Genomic DNA, 25,009 nt, shown 5'->3' with positions numbered 1-25,009 from the left:
TAATGCAAGTAAGAAAGAGTAAGCTATTTCCTTATTGAAGGTGAGTTTTGAGCAAAGACAGTAAGTCCAGCTCATAATAGATATTTAAACAATCTTGATATAGTTATGTAATATTAATTATACTATATATTTAGATGTGTTTTCTTTCTTTTTTATATCTGTCACTGTAGAGTATAGCTGAAGTGAAAAACCCAAGAATCAGATAATCTGGATTTTAGTTCTGCCTCTCACATGGCTTCTGTGACCTTATGAAAGCGTTTAACTACCCTAAGACCAAGTTTTTCAGCAAGCCAAAAATATCTACTATCTCGCCCTCTGCAGAAAAAGCTTGCCAACCCCTGGTGCAGTTGAAAACACAATCCATGGACTAGAATGACAGAGGATTTCGGTAGGGATCCTTTTGCTAAGTGGTCCTGGAACAAATAAGGTCATGGCTCATCTCTGCTTTCCTTTCCAGCTTCGCTGAGAACCACTCCATCCATGCACTTCTTGCTTTTTACTTCTGTTACATAACTGGTCACATTTCCCAAATAAGCCTTGCTCTCCCTTATTTCTGGAGCTTTGATCCCTGTTGGAAATGCTCCCTCGACCCCCCACACCCTTTCTCCCACACACGCACCATCCAGTTCTCCCCGCGCCGCCTCCAGTCCCAGGGTTTGGATAGGTTTCCGTCTTGAAGCTTCAGCAGCACTAATGACCCACCAAAGCGCTCTAAACCAGTTTGTTTTCTCCATTAAACTGAGATCCTTACCGCTAACATTTCAGCACCTGGCAGAGCACAGGATTTCACTTAGGAGGCACTTGATGAAGAGTTATGGTATGAGTGAGTGAATGAGTCACCGTGAGCTCTTCCTGATGTGCAAAGTGCATTCCTGAGTGGATGGAGTTAGTAAAGGCTGAAAATATCAAACAATAGAAGACATAGAATTCAATATTTCACAGGTGTCTGGAGGGACTATAATTCCTACGTGTAGAAGCAGTAAGGGAAGATCCTGGTTTACCTGACACAGCAATGAGATTTTGCCTCTGGGACTGGCCAACACTGTTTGGTTAATACATTTTTCTTTACATATGTTAATACATTCCATCAGGTTAGGTGATTTGGCACATCTCCGCTCTGATTCATTTTCGTTTAACTTCCTACAGGCAATCTGACTATTCTTATTTCCCAGTTCTGAAGGGAAGGGTATAGTACTGATAATTTCTATATATTCTTAAAAGTCTGTATATAAAATAAAACCAATATATAACATATTTATTATACTAATAGCTCACTCATATTTCTATGATCCTAAGAAAAATTTTTCAAAAGAAAAATATGTCATAGAGCAGATAATTTACAAAAAGTTTTATAATGTAATGTGAAGAAATAATTCAAAACATAATAAAAGTTAACAACTTTGGAGGTTATTTTTGTTTTGTTTACTGTGGGCTTATTTTGAAAGGAGGAAATAAAACATAACTATAATAAATATCTTAGAATAGAGAAAGAGTTGATTATTATATATACGTTAAATGAGGAGTTTTGGGGGCATTAAGCATAACATCAAAAGATCATGTAGAAATGGAAAAACACCTCTAAAAGAAAAAAAAAAAAAAGAAATGGAAAAACAAAGATGATAATATAAGTATTATACAAAAAGACCAGAAGTACCCAAGGAAATTACAGTAATTTTGTATATGGGGCAAGAAATTGAATATATAATCTTTTCCTTCTTTTCTGGAATTGCATTATTTTAAAAACTAAGATTCATAAAAGAAGTGGTGGCTGGAGAGTCACTAATGTCCTTACTGTTGTAAAGGGTCAATGACTCAAAGCTGAAATTCACAAAATTGAGAGGAAAGAACAAGCTCAGAATGAGAGAGATATAAGGCCATTCATGGAAGGAACACACACAATATTGTCTGCTGTTTGTGCATAATATATATGTAGCAAATGTATAAAACCAGAAATGGAAAGAGACATATACATTCCAAGATAAAGGTTCACCCTGGAAAAGCTAGGGACGCTGGCATAAATAGGGTCTCAGCTGTATTAGTTAACATTCTGTTTCGTAAAAAACAAATACCTGTAGTCGTTATGGTAAAACGTCAAATTCTCCAAAATCCAGGCGATGTGTACATGACTACTGGGTAGCTGTTTGTTATAAATGTTCATCTTTTTTCCCTTTATATGTGAAATATATTTTATTTAAAGAAGAGAACACATCTACAGCTGTGTTGATGGAGCCACACGTGAGCCCTAAATAAGTTACAAAAGTGCTTCAGTGCAAGTCTTAAGAGTTTGAAAAAAAGAGATTCTAACTCTACTAGGCTCTATTAGATAGGAAAAATTCTAATTTGAAAAGAGAGATCAGGAAGGACGTGAACTATGGGGGCTTCTTTGCATGTGTCCCTCACCGCTACTTGCGTAGAAGTCAAGAACGGAGGTTAAAAACAATTCTTGAGGAGTATAGTTATCTCAACTATTACCATATCATTTACCTCATGGTCACGTTTTCTTTATTCATAACATTTATTAGAATTAGAATTCAGGGTTAAATTTATTACAATGGTAATTATTATATTTATTTCCAAATTTAGTAAATTAAAAAAAAATCTGATTGCAGTTTGATCTGGAAGTCCTCACACTGTGGCCAAATTCCTCTAGAAAGGAAAGTGATGTCTTCTTTACGATAATTAGCTTCATGAGGTAGTTAGCTATGAACCGCACAACCTTGATATCAAATGTCTGGAGAAACAGAGTTAAACCTCTCTGGAAAATTACCGTAAGAGATTTTGAATCTTACTCTGGAAGCTGAAGGAGACAAACATTTTGGAAATCCGAGACAGAGCAGAGCACAAAAAGTAGATGGAAAGGGTCTTAGTGGAGAAGAGGCGTGCAGTGTAGTCTGATGGCAGCGGAGAGATTGAGAGCAGCCAGGGAGGAAAATGTAGCGTCTACACTGGCTGGGAATTTCAAGACAATGAAATCTGAGGTTCACCTTCACCTTGTAGACCGTTCTGCTTGCATTTTCCTATTATAACTAAACCTTCAGTAAAATCCTCTCAGATCCCCAGGCAGAACTAGGCTTCTTCCTCAAATGAAGGGAGAGATGTAGTGCTTATTGTGGAATGAACAGTGTGGAGAGAAAGAAAGGTATGTAGGTTGTTTCCTAAACCAACCATAACGAATGATCCCCGTCGTGTGGCCTAAAACAAGAAATTTATTCCCTCACAGGTTTGGAATCCAGAAGTCTGAAATCAAGATGCCCACAGGGTCATACTCCTTCCGAAGGCTCTTCGGAGAAATCCTTCCTCGCATTTTCCTAGCTTCTAGTGGCTCCTGGCAGTTATTAATGTTCCTTGGCTTGTAACTGTGTCACTCCAATCTCTGCCTCTGTTTTCTTCCTGGGTCTGTGTGTCCCTCTCATAAAGGTGCCATTTGAGTTAGGGACCACCTGGATCCAATATGACCTCATCTTAGCTTAATTACACTTGCAAAGATGCGACTTCCAAGTAAGGTCACATTCTGAGGGTTCATGCGGATGTGAATTTTCACATCCTTAAACCCAGTAGCATAGAGGTAGCAGGGAAGATCCACGGTGGAAGGTAATTTTTTCTGTATTTTCATCAGACTATTTCAGATAGGAGGCACTCAAATTGCCTTAGAACATGAGGTTGGTGTTCAGTTTTATTTTAACATTGAAGAACAAACTAAAGGCCCAAGATTTGAGGACTTCAGAATAAGCAGGTAGTAGATATTTTGGCGACATTGGAAATTCACTGGAAATTAGTTAGCAAACTCCACCGTGATTATACTGAACACTCATAGTTCAACCGCTGAATAACTAAAGACTGAGAATCTGTTGCTTCAAAATCCACGATACCAAACTCACAGAGCACTGAGTAAATCTAACTTAAGTATGAATGGGAGTGAATTACTTCAGTGTGTGCAAATTAAAAAGTAGCAGAAGGCTATTATTTCCTATATTTAATTTGCCAGTTTTTGAGCTTTCTCATCGGAGATAGCTTTAAAAGAATCTTGCTGGAAGAAGAGGTACATTTTTAAGATGGAAGAACTTTGTGTTTAAAAAGAATACCTCTCTTGTTGTGCAGATGCCCACAAGGATATGATGGTTAAGAATAAGTTTATGTTGGGGGGGGGGAGACAAACAAAACGGAAAGGTTGAGTAAGACAAGAAAAGCAAGTGTGGTTGGGAGTGTAAGTTGTCTGAGAGTAACCTGGGCGCTAATGTTGCTTCTACTACTGGGTTTCCAAATTGTCAATTAAACAGACGTGTCTGTGTTTCAAAGACCATACTGTTTTCTTCAAGGGACCGTATCCACGTATTAGGGTATTTATTATCATTTTAGACCAATTTTGTTATTATTTAATATCTCATTTCTACGTGAGTCTTAAGTTTCTAGAGTTCCTGAGGAGAACTGCAAAAAATTTATAAAGGTGCATTTTACTTGCCTATTTTTAGACTATTTACAATTTGCTCTTCACTTAAAACCATTAAGATATTGAATGGAGCTAATTTATAAAACTCACACCACAAAATAGCATTAATTACATTATTCTTTCTGATTTCTGAAAATGTAGACATCAGTCAGACCTCATAAATGTCCTTGTGTCCCTCTTTATAATCTGTTAAGACATTGATAAGTGATTTAGCCTATTTGAGCCTTGACTATTTATAAAATAAATATATTAACACGTACCTCCTACATTTGAGGTGTCAAATATGACATTATGTGGAAAAAATGTATTTTAAATAGTAAAGTACTAATCAAAAGGTAGTGATAGAATTATTCATTTTATTTCATTCTGAAAGTTATTCTAGGAAACTATGAAATCATAGACTGTATGATTTTGAGTTGTGGATTTCGTGGAGAAAAATGTCTTAACTTTGGCCCAAGGAAGATTTATCTGTCCAGTTATTGGCAAGGCTGACAACCCAGGACAGATTCTTCGACGTTTTATGAAGAGAAAATTATTTTCTAAAATAACTGAGTGTTTGCCCTTTGAATTGGATCAGGAGGTAAATTAAAAGCCAATATACATTCTCTTTGTCATTGTGTGCTATATTTTGTTTAGGCTCATAACTTTTCAGAGCTCCAGGGGGCTATCACGACTGACTTGCCAGGACCGGTAGAAAATACCATAGACAGTCTCCATTACCTCTGCATTTGATAGGAGAAGCCGTGATTTGTGTCTGAAAGCCGTGTCCACAATATTTGAGGACACATCACTTGACGTCTCAAATACCCAACAAAATAAGCTGTTTCTCTCTCCTCCAGGACTCATTGCTTCAATTTGCTTAGCTTAAACTTTGGCTGTTTTGGTGTAATCAAAGTAGATACTCTTAGAAACAAGAAAAAAAGCATGGGATAGCAAATTTTGTTTGGATAATAACAGAAAGAAAAGCAGAAAATAATGCAAAATGTGGGTCCTTAGGTTAGGGTACTAAATGCTTTATTTCACATTAGAGGGTCCTAGTGCTTATTTACCAGAGGGGGCTGGGGGGTGGGGTGGGCGGTGAGGATCTGTATCATAAAACAGGAAGCTTGTTTAGATGGGAAGTCAGGCTGCAAACTTCCTTTATGACTTCCGACAAATTGTTTTGCCTGCTTTCATTGTATTTAATTTCTTCATTTGTTATGACATCTTGCAGAATTGCCTTCTAGGACTTCCGTGAGAACTGGTTTAGTCCATGAATGTACTTTGAAGAGGTTTGCAAAAGAGACTAAAGACACTCTAATGTGATAGGATTTAAAATGAGATAAACCGGGATTCACACTCCGCCTCATATATGCTAGCTGTGTGATTTTGCACAGGTTAATGACCTGTTCTAAATCTCATGCGAAAAACAGCAGACTGATAGGTTTCTTGACAGGATTAAGTGAAGTAGGTATATACATAGGGCTCTGTAGAACACCTGGCCCAGAAGACTCACTTTCTGTTATAGGTATTGTTATGAATGTTATCATTTCTTAAAAATTCAGATTTCTGGCCTAATTGGGAATCGGTGATGATACGACAAAAGTATCATGTATAAAAGACATTTTCAACTACGCTGTGCTTCAGAATTCCAAAGAAAGCGTCTGGAAACCTCTCATAGCAGCCCACAGCCCAAATTCCTGAAATAAACATCTCTGTATGTTGAGTCCAGCCATCCATATGTGATAAAAGCCTGAGAGACCATTCTGATGCTCACCATAGCCTGAGAACAAATGTCAGAACAATAGAATTTTTTTGCTTCATGGAAGAAATGACCTAATATTGCTGTCCAATAAGCACTTAACAAGAATATTATTAAGTATTATTTAACAGCGCAGTTAAGTTGATCCACTTTTTCAGGAACTTTAGCCCTGCACTCTGAGATTCTGAAGGGGTGATCCTGCCCAACCCATCATTTGGTATTGATCCTTTACAGACTACAGTACTTAGTCAAGGGAAAACTCAGATTCCAAGAAGAGACCACAAGAGTTCTTTTGAAGTAAAAAAGGTGGCACTCTTTCTCAGACATGGATAAATGTGCAGATTCTGCAGCACAGCAAGAGCCTAATGGACTATGAATAGATATGAGAGAGAGAGAGAGAGAGAGAGAGAGAGAGAGAGAGAGAGAGAGAGAAGGAGAGAAGGAGAGAGATATTGAATCTAAATGACTTAGTTTGAACTCCTGGATCCCACTAAGCCTGAAGCAAAACCATCTCTTGGAATTCTCCATTATGTGAATCAATAGGTTCTGTGTCTCCATTAAGCAAGTTTCCACTACTTTCTACTTAAAAAACTCTTACAAAGGCATAAATGGTGATTATTTGAGAATAAACATTCTCAAGAAATAGCTTCCCAGGTCATTCTTTTTCTCATGACCTAATTAATCACCATTGGTTACAGTCTACTTAAACTGAATTAGCCTGGCGATCTTTATTATTCCATGAAAACACCGTAATGTAAAAGAACATCCCTGAAATGTCAAAACAAAACATTGACAAGAAACAAATAAAAGTGAAATTGATTTTATAACTACAAAAAGAGCAGAATGTCTCACATTTACTTACTATACAATGTAGGCCTTGAGAAGTGACGGACAGGAAGATGGGCAGAGACACCTGAAGCAGATCTTCCTCATTCTGAAAGTTCCAGCCTTGACCCGTGAAGATTTAGATGTGAGACTTCAGACACTGACATCAATTCTCGATACTTTCCTGTTATAGGATGAATTACATCCACCCGAAATACACCTGTGGACATCCTAACACCCATGTGACTGTATATAGAGATAGGGCCTCTAAGGAGATAGTTCAGGTTGATTGAGGCCATACGGGTGGGGCCTACTCCAACAGGACTAGTGTCCTGAGGGCACTAAGATCTTGGACTTCCAGGGTCCAGAACTAGGAGGGAACACATTTGGGTTTAGTCACCCTGTCTGTCGTACTTTGTTCTCACAACCCTATCAGACTAATCCACGTCTCCCTCTCTTTTCCTCTCTGTTTTGTGTTTAGTTGCAAATGAAATGAGTAACAGAGTCCCTCAATGGGTATAAATTTGAAAATACAGCTTTTTCTCTAATTTATAAGTTAGAAGCAGCCATCCCTGTTATGTCATGATCTGAGCACAGTAAAAACCTCCTTTTAACAAAATCACTGTGCCACTGAAATGCCAACTTTATTTAAAGTCTTAGCAGAGTCTATTTTAAAAAAAAAAAAGAAAAAAAGAAAGAAAACGGCAAAGGGGCACCTGGGTGGCTCAGTTAAGTGGCCGACTTCAGCTCAGGTCATCATCTCCCAGTTCATGGGGTTGAACCCTGCATCGGGCTCTGTGATGAGAGCTCAGAGCCTGGAGCCTGCTTCAGATTGTGTGTTTCCTTCTCTCTCTGCCCCTCCCCTACTTGTGCTGTTTCTCTCTCTCTCAAAAATAAACAAACATTAATTTTTTTTTTTTTAAAACCTGCAGAAGTATTTATTAAGGGCCTACTAAATGTTTTACTACAGTAATAATAATTACTCATTTGGCTACTTTCTGTGATTAATATAATACACGTTCTTTTGGTATAGACATAGTATTTCTATGTGCGAGTGAAATAGAAGGTAACAGAATATAACAGGAGACTACAACAGGAGAGAGTTTGGCATGAAAGCTTGTTTTGGAATAGAACAGATAATCATTTCGTAGGGAATAAATGAATTATGCTATAAGCCATGTGGAGTTTTTGCAAAAATATTGTGCACAGAGACTGAATATTTGTGTTCAGGTGAAGCAATTTACCTTTCAGCATTTCTAGGAAATGGAAAATCAGAATTACACAGAACATCATTAGGAAGAAGGGTGGTTTTCATTTTGCTGAATCAGTCATATTAAGATTCCTTTAAATAGTTCCCGGTAATGAGCATCTGAAAAGTTGCTGGGATTCAGGTGTTCCATTTTGCAGTGAGTGGGTCAGGCAGAATGCGAGTAATTCAGGGAAGCAGGGAATGGAAATCACACAGAGCACCCCCGGGAAGGGGCCAGTCTGTAGGTTAGGCCATAATGGGAGATATTTCTCGGGCACTTCACGTGCAAGCCAGCAACTGTGTGGTTCTGGGGAATCTGGTGTAGAGATTCCCTCTGCAGGACGGTGCATTTCCAGAGAAGCCCAGGGAGAGAGGGGGCGAGTATGGTTGTGAGCCCGAAGTCGGACGGTGCCTTAATTGGAACAAAGGAAACGATCTCGTGGTGGCGTGAGACCACAGTGACTGCAGAGTGGGAAGCCAGCACCCGGTTCTCTGAAGCGGCGCAGGCAAGCCGTTTGGTCTTCTGAGGCTGTGGATGATGGGAACCGGTGTGTTGGGTCTAGTCCACCACTTTCAGGCTTGTAACCAGATGGATTTCAAATTTTGCTGGTGTGAGAGACCTGGGTGGAGCTGTACTGATTGTTTTTTTGTTTTGTTTTTTTTTCTTTCCTTCTAAGTGGCTCCGGTAGGAGTCGGGCTGTGTTGAGTCAGCTCGGAAGAGAGACTCAACAGGGTAAACGCTGACCGCTGGATCCATCCCCGATTTAAATCTCTTCTTTCAACTTACACGACGTATTAGTCATCTCCACTATTCGGGAACACACCCATTGTGTTAACGGAACGTTACACGTTTTGACAACACCTCATGGACTCGCATAAAGCTTTAAAAACCACAGACTGTCAAGAACAAGAAGGCTTAGCTAAGTTACCTGGAGCCACGTGGCTCCCGATGGTGTATTCTGCTCAATCATAACGGGAGCTGCTGAGAAAACTACACAATTGAGTTTGGAAAAAGAGACACAATAACAGAAGAGGGACATCAAAGCAGCCAGATTATATTAAAAAATATATCTGTGAGCCAGTTACTGAAAAAATGTTAAGAGTGAGCCAGTTACCGAAATAAAAACAGAATATTAACAGGTGGTTCCTTCTCCTCATGCCCATAAGTAAATAACTCTTATTACTGACAATGTAAACTTCGCAGGTGTTCCGGGGAGACTATGTTTCTGAATAACAGATGTGGGGCAGAACTGGAGGCAAGAGCCAACATAGTATGCGAAGGTTGAAACATACACAAATCAAGATTAATTGGCAATGCTTTTTTTTTTTTTAATTTGAAATAATGGAAGTCATACTCTAAGAATTTCCACCTGCTTTGTGTCTTCAAATTATTAGGCCCATTCCGGAAAACCAAGTTGCTTATTACAAATCTCTTTCCCTCTTTTCCCCACACCCTCCACGCTATGCATTTGCGGCATTTATATTTAAGAAAAGAAAAAACTAGTGTGGGGGTGTTGAATGCAGTCATAGTTACAACATGGGGCTTTGGAGATTGATATACCTGGCTTTGAGTTTCTGCCCTTCCATTTATCAGCAGTGAGCTTCAGTTTCCAATCTACAAAATGGGAATAACAAAGTACCTACCTCAAAGGCTCTTCTGAGGATTAAATGAGATAATGCATCAAAAGCCCCTGGTGCACACCCAGTGTTGTCTAAATGTTCACTGTTATCATTATTTAGTGTTTGGAGGAGAAGGTTTTACTTCGGTCGGCTGAATGCTTTGAGAAAGACCAAAATTCATCTGCGATTGTGCTGTCCTCAGTAGAAATCAATGGCAAGTCAAACTGATATTTCACACCCTTGCACGAGTTTTAAGACACTGTAAATTCACATTCTAATTACAGTCTCATTGGGCATGAATAAAGCACAGTAAAAAATACTGAAAAAAACACATTGGTCATCGGTGTGTTTAGGACAGAGCCTCACACGAAGCGTTTAATTGTATAGTAGGAATTGTTTTTGCTTGACTGAAACACACTTCCACGTCAGGCGAGAACAGAACAGAGGAATCCTTGTGATAAGCAGGAGAGCTCAAGGCAGATTTCTGTCTCTTCCTCGCACATTACTCAGGGTGGTATAATTTGTGCATCTGAGCTGGGCATTCAGATCTATTTTTGTCTAAGGAGAAAAGAGAAATCCTTCTCCCCTAATTTGCAAAGTCTGGATCAGTATTTCACACACCTAGCATCTACTTGCGCTTTGGGGTGTCAAGCAACCTGTGAATGGAGTGCCCTGCAATTATCTGCCACGATCTCTGGGATCAGGGTCATTCTGTGGCCAGTGTGGACCACAGCCCGATGGCAAGGGAAGACGGGTTCCCAGGTTCTAGTTGGCCCCCAGTACAGAGTGGGGTAGCAAGTGACACCTAATTCAACCCCGGACAAAGAGCTTCAACTCCCCCCCCCCCGGTGTTTGCATTAACTGGCTAGTCGACATGGACAGTCTTCTAACACTAAGGACCATCTCGAGACTGGCTGATTCCTCCCCCTCCTCTTTTTTGTTTTTATTCTTGGAGACTCTGGTGTCATTAGGGGCAGACCCAGAGGACCATAGACAACTCTAATTTGTTTCAACCCTTCTTGGAGCTTTCTCATCAGCAGAGTCTTGGGCTCACGCTTCGTCCTTCAGAGCCCGGACTCTCTTGTTTTATTAGACTGACATTTTGTTCGGACCTCTGTTGACAGCTTCTGGCCTCTGGCACACACTCCGTTTAGTCACTTCTTTTATTTACAACTTACGCTCTTCTGCTCGGCCCAGACAAACTCAGTGATTTGTGATCTGGTCACACTTTCATTCCTCTGTCTCGCGTAAAATCTCATCTTCCTCTCTAGCATCTCTCTCTTTTTGTCCGTGACATTTACTTGGATTCTTACATTTTCATTTTGCTTTCGCTCCTATCCTCAGGACCGGTTTTAAATGTCTGCATGATCCCGGCACGGAACAGCAATTCCGGTTCAGAGAGACCACGGCGAAGCAGACCTTGTGTGTTTAAAGCACTTTATGATTTTACAGGGCATCTTCACACACACAGTATCTCACGTGACCCTCACAACAACCCTGTGAGGTAGGTGTCATGAAACGCTTTTCCCAGGAGAGGGAATGGAAGGGCTGAGGGACACACGGACACGGTCAAATTCTACCAGAAATTCAAGACTGGGACGCCTGCGACTATTTGTAAACCGTGACGAAAATGAGAGGTGTGAAAACGTCACCTGCTAATAAACAGAAAGAACTTCAAAAACAACATGATAGCCTATATTTTTCCTATTCCTTGTTTCGGTCTGCCTTTTCTTATTTTTTCTTTCCCCTTTCTCTTTTTTATCCCTTTGTTCACCTACAGAAAATATTTCCAGTTCTATGGAAATATTTCTTTATCTTCAGGATCTATACTAGATACTTAAAGCGTAAAATACAAAAGAGCTTTTGGCAATAGAAAACTTCAGCATTATTTTTTCACGATCAAAATACTTGCTTGAAATTGCCAGGTAATTGAAGGAAGTAAGTTCTGTGTTTTGGTCTAAATGTGTTGAATGAACTGTTCAAGCTCTACTTTACCTCACTATAAACTTTGGGAAAAAGGGGGGGGGGAGGGGTGGTATAATTTGTAGAGTAAGCAGATAAGAAGGTAAACTAAGCTAATCAAAATCAATATTTTTAATATTTTAATTTTTTTTTTCAACATTTATTTATTTTTTGGGACAGAGAGAGACAGAGCATGAACGGGGGGAGGGGCAGAGAGAGAGGGAGACACAGAATCTGAAACAGGCTCCAGGCTCTGAGCCATCAGCCCAGAGCCCGACGCGGGGCTCGAACTCACGGACCGCGAGATCGTGACCTGGCTGAAGTCGGACGCTCAACCGACTGCGCCACCCAGGCGCCCCAATATTTTTAATATTTTAAAGAATTTAATAATCTTGATCTCCTCTGAACACCTGTAGAGCCCTGTTCCTCCCCCAGTATAGCTCTGTTGTATTGTATAATCACCTGTTTCCATGTCTAGGCTTTCAGGGACTATTAGCTCTATGAGGGCCAGAGACAATTGTTATCTTATTAGCTGTTATGTTCAGCTACAGGAGGCACACAATGAACATGTGCAGAGTGAATGAACGAATGAACGAATTTTCTTTTATGTTATCCCTATCACTTATTGAGAGTATTGTTTTTGAATGTAAAGAACCCATATATAATCAATATCCATGAGATGTCTCCTAGAACCCAGTGGGTTAAATTGGGTTCAGTAAGACATCAGATGAGTGGGGAGCAGAGGGCTCCTGCTCTTGCTCTGAGAACTGGTAGGAGCAGCTTGCCAGTCAGTACATGGGAGATGACCCAGCTAAGGGTGCCAGCAGATGGTGGTGATGGTGGGTTACTAGAGTGGGAAGAGGTCTGAGCATAGGAACAGAGGTCCAAACAGCACAAAAGACCTGGAGAGAAAGCCATGTGGAAGCTGGATACGACACAGGAACCAGAGTCATTTGAAGGAGCCACAAAGGGATCTTGGAGTCAGTTGTGCGGATGATTTGTCCGGAGGTGAGGGGCCTTTTAATGAGATGGTAGCAGAGGGTGTCTTGCCCAACCTGCCTGATCTTAAAAGGGCCCTGCCCAAATATGATCCGGGAGTTGCACTGGTCCTGACAAATGTACAAAAGAGGAAATCAGTGATTACTCCTTTTATATTTAAATCATGCCTAAAAAAATATTAAATGTATTTGTTAAAATAATTTCATATAAAGTTTTATTTATCAGAAGTAACTGAAGATGTGGGGAATCAGGCAATTACATGCAGAATAAATTGGTCCAACCTTTTTGGAGCCATTTACAAGAAACCATCACATTGTAAACTGCAAGCCACCTTTGGACTATTGATTCTACTTCTAGCAAATAGTCTATTACAGAGTATTTCCACAAGATCATGTACGAGACTGCTAAATGTGGCATTGCTTAATAAAGCCAAACCATGGCAAGCAAGAAATCATCAAGTGCTCCTGACTAGGGGATAGAATACTATAGTCACTGTGGCATAGCTATATAATGGAACAATGCAGAGTGGTCGAGAAAAAAGAGCTAAAGTCACATGGACCGACATGGGCAGATGACTGACATATTGACTTAAGTGAGGAAAAAGAAGAACATACTGTATAGATGTCTGTGCATATGATTTTTTTCTCTCTTTTAGAAACATTATGGAGTTACACATACTCTCTGTGGGGCGGGGGGAGTGCATGGAGGGAAGTCTGCAGATCATAAACACTTGTACACAGAAATGTCTCTATCATTGCTTTCACAAAGCAAGTGTGCACTTAAGTTCAAAACAGCCATGAAAATACCTGTAAGTGAAACATCTCTGAACGTATCTGAAAAACATGTTCAAAGCGTTGGTAACCCCAGGTAACAGAAGGCAGTGTGGGTGTTCAGTGTATAGACTGCAAAACAGAGAAGTTCTTTACTTGCCAAACTTCCCCAGAGTCAAGGTTAAGTGGCTCAGAAAAGTCTCAGGAACGGGAGCAAAAGAGATTAAAAAAAAAAAAAAAGAACCAGAGATAAAGGCAGAGATAAAGACAGAGATCAACAGGAAGATAGGGAAAAGAGTTACGAAGAGCTTAAGTGAAAATAACTGGAGAGACACAGAGCACGGAAGGTAAGTGGGATTAAAAAAAAAAAAAAAAAAAAAGTGTTCCAGCTGTCAGAAGTGATCACATTCCAGAAGTAATGAACACGCAGGAGAAAATGCATACTAATGTTTCCATATCTTAATGTAATAACAGCAGCGCTAATAATCACCGAGCGACGCCAAAGCTCGTGGGGGAGGCACACACTACTAAATGTTGTTCAGTTTAGGAGCAACGGGATCAACAGTGCAACAACTGTGAAAAGCATCCTGTAGCTACGTGATGCTTTAGTGGCTGGCATTCACAGTGCCGACCCTCAGTTATCTAAGTGTGGCATCCGTGCACGGTACAGGTGAAAATAATTCCTTCTGCTCTAAGGCAGAGAAATTGGTACTACGTTTTTAAAATAACTATGACTGAAAAGTGCTAGAGTTTTGGTACATTAAAGGATTAGCCGTAATCTATCTAAAACAGACCCTGGTTGGGTAGAGATTATGTGTGTGTGTGCGCTCGGAGCGGCTACTCCCAGAGTCACAGCACACACAGGTCCTACTGGGGATGCAGGGGAGGGTCCCTCAATCCCTTTTCATAATCCTTTCACTGGATCACTGGATCCGTGTGGACGCAGCCCAGACACTCAACTGACTTACAGCCTGGTATGTTGAAGACATCTCCTCTAACAATCCTATCAAAAGGGATCCCAGTGTGAAATCTGTTCTGTTGAGGTTGTGACGTAGAACGCAACCTTTCAAGTTTTTAGCGATGCAAAACAAAACACAAAAACCCCAGCCTTCAGGGAATTGATGGGTCAGGGTTGTCAGATTGTCCAAATTCCTATAGGTAGCCTTTCAGTAAGTTTACTCAGTAGGCAAGGAGGCTATAATTGTTTCTATTCATAAACTTGGTTTTCCTTCAGCAGATTGAAAGTGGCTTGAAAAGTGAACAGTTTTCTATGTGGAACTTTTAGAAAACTGTGCTCCTCAAGAAAACAAAATACAAATGGGTAATGGGTAATGAAACTTAGAGTTGTATAATTTAATCTATTTGTTTTACTCCAATTAGCAAGCTTTATTTGTAGAACACTGTGGCTGGCTTGCAAAGAATCTCTACGGCTCAATACTGAAGTTCCCAATATTTGCCTCGAGCCCAGACCACTATCATCACAAGCTTATTTATTACAAGGCACACATAAAAACAATGAACCATAAACTTACTTAGCATGCTTCCGCTCCCTTTTTCCCCCTTCTGGCCTTTGGGTCCAGGATTTCCTTGGAAACAAACAAAAAAAGCACCAATTTTATTTGTAACCAATTAAAAAATTAATTGCTGTAAATGGAGACAAAAATTAATTGCTTTAAATGGAGACAGAGCATCACAAAGTAACCTGGAATCTCAACTTAAAACAACCTACAGATGCTCAAATACAATAATGTTGATGGTAATAACAATGGATATCATTTTATTTTATTAAAAAATTTAATGTTTATTCATTTATTTTGAGAGAGAGAGAGAAAGTGCAAGGAGGGGAGGGGCAGAGAGAGAGAGAGGAAATGAGAAGAGAATCCCAAGCAGCCCAACTCGAGCCTGAACTCACAAACCCTGAGATTATGACCTGAGCTGAAACCAAGAGTCTGTCTCTTAACCAACCGAGCCATCCAGGCACTCCAATGATGGCCATCATTTTAAAAGTCTATTAGCTCCGTTACATAATCTCAAATTATCTACAAGGGCATTAAACATCCGATTTTCCTAAAGCAGGCAAAACTAATGTATAAGCACGATTTGTGCTTATTCATCTTCTGTTTTTGTTTTCCCTCTTTGATTTTTGCCTTTCTCTCTCCCCCCAGGATGTCTTGTGTCTTTTATCCCATCTTAAACCTTGATTTCTGTATTTTCCATTATACTTCATCTGTTTTTCTATTTGTTAAGAGGGGAAAATCCCAAACATCTGGGAATGAATTTCTGAGAGTGCTAAGATCCTGATCGCCTCCTTCTGAGGGAAGGTAAGAAGGTCTGAGGGGCATCTAAACCTCTAAGCCTACTTACTTTGGCTTTGAGAAACCTTATCTATTTACATAGGGGTGTGGTAAAAGGCTAGCATTTTATAGGAGGGTCAGGATTTAAATAGGTATCAGAAACATTGTTAAAATCTTTGCTAAAGGTTGCTATTCAACCACAGCTCCACCTTTATTTCATTTTTTTAATGTTTATTTATTTTTGAGAGGGAGGGAGGGAGGGAGGGAGAGAGAGAGAGAGAGAGAGAGACCGTGTGTGAGCGAGCTCAAGTGTGAGCAACCAAGCACAGAGTACAAGCAGGGGAAGGGCAGAGAGTGGGAGACACAGAATCCAAAGCAGGCTCCAGGCTCCGAGCTGTCAGCACAGAGCCCCACTCGGGGCTCGAACTCACGGACCGTGAGATCATGACCTGAGCCAAAGTCAGATGCTTAACTGCCTGAGCCAGCCAGGCGTCCCTCAAATCTTTCTGAACTAAAAGTTTATTCTTCCATCAAATGAAAAAAATAACACCTTCCATTGAAGAGTTACCTTGAAAATCAGCAACGATGTTTATAAAGCCTCTTGCCCATAAGAGATGAATAAATTAACAGACAGTAGCTCTTACCGTTTCACAACATCTCCCAAAGCTTAGCTAGAATGGTCCCACTGTGGTTTTATTCTCAGTGAACGAGAAAGGACTTTTTCATCTCACTTCACGTTTTATGGCACCATTTTTTTAATGCTTATTTATTTATTTATTTTGAGAGAGGGAAGGAGAGAGAGAATATGATACAGTTATTTTTAATTTTAAAGTTTTAATATTTATTTGGGTTTTTTATTGTTTTGTTTCCCTCATTTAGTTTACTTTGTATTCACCTTTGTTTTTGAACATTTGTTCTTATGCGTCATTTAAAGACTTTTTGAGCCCCAATTTATCAGATTTAAAAATATAAAATTACATTGATAAGTAACATGAGAATTGAGATTTAACACCTAAAAATTATAAGCTGTTTCCAATTAAAATTTCACTGTGAAGATTTCATGAAATGCCAACCATTCCTTTTTAGAGTATGAATAGATTGTCTCTAACCATTTTCCATACATGATTACACTGTACATAATTATATTCACTTTTTAATTGTGATTCAGTCATTTCAGGTAATGTGAAACTTTCAAAAATCATTAATTTATCAAAGTACTCAACTCCTTTCCAATTTTTTCGATGATATACTTTTATGAGATATTGTATCTCCATGTCCCCAAGAGGAAAAAGTCCAAGATATTAAACAAAAATTGGGACAGGGGTACTTAAAAGGGTGTAATGATCAGTTCTAATTCTTTTCAGAGAAGGTAATGTAATAAACAAGCTTAATTTGATCATTTTTGCTTTATTTAGAAAAAAGAAAGAGCTGTACACTCTTCTTGGGAGTCTTTTTATATTACAATTTGTTTTGGAGAGTTTAAAAATAGAAATGCTCGAGCCAGAGCCCTGAGGGAACGACCCACTTAAATCCTGTTAGCTCTCGATCTTATGATAAATCAAAAATCAGGTTTTTTTTAATTTTGCTTTTTTATTTCATACCACTTTTTAAAAATGATAAAATGAAACAAAACTTTTTTTTTTCCTTCTTATAAGTAAACACAAATGTTTTAGGTTACTCTAGCATGACTCAAAGATCTCCTCACAGACGAAGTTACTTGGAGATTTTTTTCTCACAGGTAAACACATCAGAAACACCCTTGCTAGAGAACACGAGTGCATCCCTCCTTTACAAGGATACCTTTGGCTAAAACGGAGCCCAAGAATTGTCAAAACCTGGAGGTAATCTCCCTCCATAAGTGGCACTCTTCAATCAAAAATAAGGAGCTTATATTTCTGAAAGCCATTAAAAAACAAGAAATAAATAGTATGTAATATATTGACATTCTAACTTTATGTAGAGGAGGGGGTATTTTCAATCACATTATGATTTCAAGTATTTTTAGTGCCCCTGCTACGGGCTGGAACACTAGGTTACTTATTTTGCCACACATGCCCTATGAGCCCAGGTCTTCAGGTATTTCAATTTTAGATGAGACCATCCTCCGCCCTAAGCCGAAGACTGCTTCCTGTTTCCTGAAGGCTTCACCTTTGACCTTCTCATTAACCTCCCCCCTCCTTCCTGGGTCTCCTCAACCCCTCCCTTATTTTATCCTGCCAGCTGCATCTAAGTGGTATTCAAATCTCTTTCAAAGAAAAACAAAACAAATGAAAACCACAACACAGAAAAACCTGATCTGTTCTCTGAGAGTCAAGACTGTTCAAGAACTGACTCTACCTCCACGTTCCAGCTGATCCTGGATCCTCCACACCTCTGAGCATCCCCCGATCTGGTTTCCACTCACCCCACGGAAACTGCTCTCAATAAAGGTGACATCCTTACAACAACAGCAACAACAGCAAAGGGACTTCTCTAGAGCTCATCTTACTCGACCACCTTGTGAAACTCGCTCTTGCCTTTGGCTTTTTCTCACCACATCCCCCAGCTTTTCTTAATCACCCTGGCTGCTTCTGCTCAATCTACGGCTTGGCTTTTACTGCGGATCCTGTACCTCGCTGGTTAAGGCTTCATCCTCGGCCCCTTCTCCTCTCACCATCTGCCCATGAAAGAGTATTAAAACCAAAGATTCCAATAAACTTTTATATAATCATAGCTACAAGTGTGTCTACTTCTAGCCTCTCCTCTGAACTTCAAACCCATGTATTCACTGATTTGTGACTATTTCCATGAATGTCACAGAGAAAACGTTCAGTAATTATCTGTCAAATAAATACATGGATCATTTACAGTCGAGAGTTTCAGATACTCTGAAGAAAGACCATAACTCACCCTTACAGTCGGACTTTGAATGGGCTCTGTGACTCCAGCCGAAGGGAGGCACCTTATTTACAGGCTCTAAAACCTAGTTCATTCGGCGAGGTTACATTCAGAGATTTTGAAGATGGGTAAGGTTACATTTCAGTTAAATCTTCAAAGCTTTTTGAAATACATATGTCAGATTATAACTGCTCTACTCTACAGATCTGTTAGATATCAAGACAACATAAAGTCTTTCCTTTCTCTTAAGGACTATTAAGGACCGTGTCTTATTGACCCCTCATTTCCCAGGATCTAGATTGCAGTGTATATACAGCAAGTAATTATTTCATGCAGAAGAAGGACACAAGGGAGGGAAGAAGAGGAGAGCAGAAGAGAAAATAAATAGGGTGCTCTTTTTTTTTTTTTAAGTTTATTTATCTTGAGAGACACGCAGAGAGAGAGACCGAGAGAAAGCGAGCAGGGGAGGGCAGAGCAAGAGGGAGAGAGAGAATCCCAAGCAGCTTCCTTGCTGTCAGTGCAGAGCCCAATGCATGGCTCCATCTCACAAACTGTGAGATCATGACCTGAGCCGAAATCAAGAGCGAGACTCTTAACCTAATGCGCCACTCAGGCGCCCCAACAGGGTGCTCCTTCTTAAGCTTTTTGCTTTTAAGGTTTATTTATTTATTTATTTTTTTAACGTTTATTTATTTTTGGGACAGAGAGAGACAGAGCATGAACGGGGGAGGGGCAGAGACAGAGGGAGACACAGAATCGGAAACAGGCTCCAGGCTCTGAGCCATCAGCCCAGAGCCCGACGCGGGGCTCGAACTCACGGACCGCGAGATGGTGACCTGGCTGGAGTCGGACGCTTAACTGACTAGCTTTTTGCTTTTAAATCTGTCAGTGCTTTAAATATTATTCAGATAGTCCAGGCCGTGTCATTGGTTAGAATATGACAATTACTGGATTTTCTTTCTAGTTTTACTACCTTCTTTGGATTATTTTGGAGGAGAGACTCTATTATTCATTGTTTTAATCTACAGTATAACTAAAGTAGTACCAGGAATGATGTTCACATTTCTACTGAATTTGAGTTTTAAATAAGGCAGTGATATCCTAAGGATATCTTTTGTCATAGGAATTCTTACCTCTGCTCTTGCTTTTATTTTTGCAGAGTTTCTCTTTCTCCACTCCTTTTCTTTACCTGAATATATGGTTCTCAAAGTGTGTTCCCCGAAACAACATCATCACTATCACCTGGAAACTTGTGAGGACTAAAAAATTTCAAGGGAGCCCAGCCCCCAGCCCCCAAACTGTTGATTTAGAAGCTCTGGGAGGTAGGGACGCCTGGGTGGCCTCAACTGGTTAAGCATCTGAGTCTTGATTTTGGCTCAGGTCATGATTTCACAGTTGGAGAGATTGAGCCCCTTGTCAGGCTCTGTGCTGACAGTGTGGAGCCTGCTTGGGATTCTCTCTCTCCCTCTCTCTCTCTGCCCCTCCCCCGCTCCCACATGCATTCTCTTCCTCTCTCAAAATAAACTTAAAACAAAAACAAAAACTCTGGGGTAGAGCCTAGTAAGCCATTTTAACAGGACTTACAGGCGATTCTAATGCCTGGTAAAGCTTGAGAACCTCCGACCTACAGACATTGTATCCATTTTTTTTTTTTTTAACCTAAGTATATTTCACATACAATATTCTAGTAGTTTCAGGTATAAAACCTATTATACATCTTTTAGGCCAGCACTAACACTGCTTCCTCTATAATACCCTGTCTTGCTCTACAGAATTAATCACTCTCTACTTTCTGCTTCCATAGTGTTTGGTCCTAATTCACGAATGTTTATTACCTACCACATTGCACTATAGCTAATTGCTTCTGCATTTTTTTATTCCTGCTCCTTAGGGGATATGCTATGTTTTATCTGCAGCACACAGCGAACCCTCATAAAATTATGTTGACTGGGTGAATGAATCAGTGAATGCTCTCTCAAATACTTTGATTAGAGGGCATTTGTTGAACTGTAGGAGCTTGACAGTGGGGAAAAAGAAACACACTAGAGCTTGTATAGGCAGCAGCTAATAACTAACATGTTTATATAGCTTGTATATATAGCTTACTTTCTGATAGAAACTGTTTGAAGTACTTTAAAACATTTATTAATTTATTTTATTTTTACAGAAATTCTAAAATATGGGTCTTCTTAATAGCCTTGTTTTTAGATGAGGAAACTGAGACACAGAGAGGCTTAAATGTGTGGGGAGGTGCTCTTTTTTTTTAAAGGATACACTATGCTATTTCTGTCAAGTACCTACCATACTATGCTTTCCCTGTATTTCCCAAGAGGTTAAAATAAATAACAGACATGGAATAACTAGGTGCCAACATGAAATTCAAATACAAACCACTGTGACAAACATTCATTCTTCTCAAATGAACCACGTAAGATTAGATCGTGCACATACACATTACAGAATGATCTTGTTGACTAAGTTTTATTTATTTTTATTTTTTTTTTTAATTTTTTTTTTCAACGTTTATTTATTTTTGGGACAGAGAGAGACAGAGCATGAACGGGCGAGGGGCAGAGAGAGAGGGAGACACAGAATCGGAAACAGGCTCCAGGCTCTGAGCCATCAGCCCAGAGCCCGACGCGGGGCTCGAACTCACGGACCGCGAGATCGTGACCTGGCTGAAGCCGGACGCTTAACTGACTGCGCCACCCAGGCGCCCCTTGACTAAGTTTTAGAAGAGTAGCCATTGCGAGGAAATTTCTGGGAGAAAACTCAAGGGTGGGGAGCCGGCTAGTTTTGTACTCCCAGCTCCAAGCATGGTGTAGAAGGAAATATAGGCACTCAATAAATGAGGAAGCTTAGTTTTCATTAAATCAGCTAAGTTACGTTACAGTTACAGGCCTCTTCTGTGGTTTATTTCTAACATCATCCCTGACCATATAGGAAGATTATACATAACAGATGGGTGTGAAAAAGAATAGGGCCTTCTTAACATTCATATTTTTTCCCATGTTTCCCCTTTTTGTGTAGACTTTCCAGAAAGACAAATTAATAACTCTGATTTACTCAGAGCTCATATTGATACTCATTTATGAAGTTACCCTTTATGATTTAATGTAAATAGAAAGTTACAAATAGTCTGTACCAGAAAGAGTCCCAAACAAACTATTACCATGATTTTGCCAGGGATAATAAATGAGATAGTAGATTAGCATGCCATTTTAGCTTTAAAGTTAGAATACAGATAAAATATGTTTTCGCATTTCATGGAACTATTTTAAATTATCTCAGAAACTATAAGTAGCTTTGCAATTTTGTCAAATTCAGGGTTTTTAAATATATTTATCTATCGCACACAAGTTGCTCATTTAGTAAATTCAGCAATTCCTGAAGGATGTAGATAATTTCAAACAAATTAACAAACGAACACTTCTTCCCATTTTGCCAAAAAGGCCTGATCAAAGCTAGACAGATTTAGAGATGGTTGGTATATAAATATACCATTCAGTTCAGGTAATTGGGTCTGATTGAAGGCTGCTTATTGGTGGCTAGCTGATTTTTCTCCAAGCTTAATTGCTACTGACACCATCAAAAACACCTTGGGGCGCCTGAGCATCTCAGTTAAATGTCTGACTCTTGATATCAGCTCAGATCATAATCTGGTGGTTGTGAGATCGATGGGCACAGGGCTCCATGCTGAGCATGGAGTGTGCTCAGGGTTCTCTCTTTCCGTTTCCCTCTGCCCCTCGTCCACTCATGATGGATCTTCCCTTTCTCTCTGCCCCTCCTTCACTCGTGATGGATCTGAATCGATCGATCTCTCTCTCTCCCTCCCTCTCTTCCTCCCTCCCTTTCTCAAAACTACATAAATAAAGATTAACAAAAAACAACACCTCAGCACACTTATTAAAACTGCTAAAATCCAAACGCTGACAACACCAAAGGCCAGTGTGGACGTGGAACAACAGGAACTCTCATTCATTGTGGTGGGAGTGCAAAACGGTACAGACCCTTTGGAAGACAGTCTGGCGGTTTCTTACAGAATTAAACACAGGTTTACCATCCGATGCAGCAGTCGAACTTCTAGGCAAACTCATGTCAGCAGTCTTATTCATGACTGCCCAAACTTGGAAGTACCACGATGTCCTTCAAATAAGTGAATGCACAAACGAATTGTGATACATCCATACATCAGGATATACTGAGCATTAAAAATAAATGAGCTCTCAGGCCACAAAAAGACATGGAGAAGCTTAAATGCATATTGCTAAATGGAATAAGCCAATCTGAAACGATTACCTACAGTATAATTTCAACTGTATGACCTTCTGGAAAAGGCAAAACCATGGAGAGTGCAAACAGATTAGTGGTAGCCAGGGCTGGGAGGGAGTGGGGTGGTGAGGAGTAGGAGGACCCCAGGGGATCTTTAAGGCAGTGAAACTGCTCTGTATGACACTCCAGTGGTGGACACATGTCTTTATATATTTGTCAAAACCCACAGAATGTATAACACTAAGAGTGAAATCTAATATAAACCGTGGTCTTAAATTAATAATAACGTATCAGTATTGGTTCATCAATTCTAATAAATGCACCACACTGACGCGAGGGGTTAATAATAGGGAAACTGGATGTGGGTTTATGGGAACTCTCTGTATTTTCTGTGCAGTTTTTCTATAAACCTAAAATTACTCCAAAAAAGAAAATGGATTAAAAAAAAAAAAAAACCCACCTCAATGATAAGGTGATTATGACCCTTTGTCATAATTTTCTTTGAGATTAGGAAACAATAAGCCTCTCTCCTTCTAAAATTTCCTTGTAAAGCTCACAATTCAAGATTAGGCTACTGTTATAAGGAGTAGAAATAATGTCATCACGTATGTAAATTTTAAAGAGCCTGAATCATGCAGATTATTAAGAACTAATATATAATAGCAGCCAGTTTATCTTGCAGAGACTACGATTTCTGACCTATCTGTGGATTGCTGACTATAACTTCCCAGGGTTTGGCCCATTTTAGTTAAAAGTATATTTATACTTTGTTTTTCTTCGTGAGTCTTTCCACTCTCTTCTAAGATAGATACCGTTCTTCATGTGATTTATGGTTGGGTAGAGTTTATAAATCCTCTGTTGTCTTTTTTTTTTTTTTTTTTTTTTTAAGACTTCCTTTGGGACATAGAAACTGCTCAGGTAGACAGAAATTAGTTTCTAAATGTTGCAGACCACGAGACAAACTACATGTGCATCAGCTGTTCATGCTGGGATGGCTATTGTTTTTGTTATGCAAGACTATGGGAAAGTATCTCTGCTCCATGTATATATTACATTATCTACAAAGAACATCTAGATGATCACCACACCTGTCCTCCCGGTCTTCCCCATTGGTCCTGGGAATCCTCGGCTTCCAGGAAAACCAATTGCTCCCCGATCACCTTTGGGACCTGGAGGACCTATGTCGTTAACGAAGAAAAACACAGTGGAAATAAATCATTTTTCATATAGGTTTGTGAGTATAAGAAAATCAATGAATATACAATAGGCAAATTTCCAAAGGTAGGGATAATATTTGATCATAACATTTCATGAGTGCCATTGATAAACATTATAAGCAGTTGGTAGAAACATTAGTGCATTTAGTACAATGTAGATACTCAATAAAAAACATATTGTTATCACAAGTAAAAAGCATATAAGAAAAAAATTTTTGGAGTTTTAACCAGAAGGCTTATGTAATCCAATCAGGAATCCTCAAATGGCAGGATTCTGCCTGTAGCTGAAATGGTAACTTTGAAATGTACAAGGTGAAAACGGAATTCTGAAGATTTGTTCCTGAAAAAACACAACTCAAGCAATGAGAAGTATAAAAAAATATTTAAAAAATTGGGTCCTACTGCTGGAATATATTAAGCTTTCTTTCATGTACTTGATTTTACACATTCTATTGTAATCCCAAACAATAATGTGACCATATATATGTGATATATATACATTTGTGTGTGTGTGTACTATACAAAGATTCATTTATGGGTGCATATTATATAAATATACAAACCCAGGATTTTATGTGATTAAATGAAAATAGCCCCCCACCATTACTGTAGTGACCATGAAAACTGCACATGAAAGTGTTATTTTCCAGTAGAATAAACTATTTCATCCTGGGGTCCAGCAGTTTGAAATAAACTATTGTAAAAATCTCATTTTAGATGTTATTATCAGTTCACA

At 39.4% G+C, this 25,009-nt stretch overlaps 1 protein-coding gene across 2 annotated transcripts in view; it reads right to left on the bottom strand.

Annotated features, from left to right (window-relative positions):
• The window catches only part of MSR1 (macrophage scavenger receptor 1), an 82,105-nt gene that overhangs the window by 15,626 nt on the left and 41,470 nt on the right, over nt 1–25,009 (bottom strand). For both annotated transcript variants that reach the window (XM_086703298.1, XM_025933042.2), the window contains exons 7-8: nt 24,145–24,234; nt 15,146–15,199 (exon numbers count right to left, since the gene is read on the bottom strand). In XM_086703298.1, the coding sequence (XP_086559424.1) occupies nt 15,146–15,199; nt 24,145–24,234 (144 nt within the window). The remainder of the gene's footprint in view (nt 1–15,145; nt 15,200–24,144; nt 24,235–25,009) is intronic.

Source organism: Puma concolor, chromosome B1 (assembly GCF_028749965.1).
Source record: "Puma concolor isolate L17-30 chromosome B1, mPumCon1.1.hap2, whole genome shotgun sequence".
NCBI classification, from domain to species: domain Eukaryota; kingdom Metazoa; phylum Chordata; class Mammalia; order Carnivora; family Felidae; genus Puma; species Puma concolor.
This window is presented reverse-complemented; position numbering and strand designations above follow the sequence as displayed.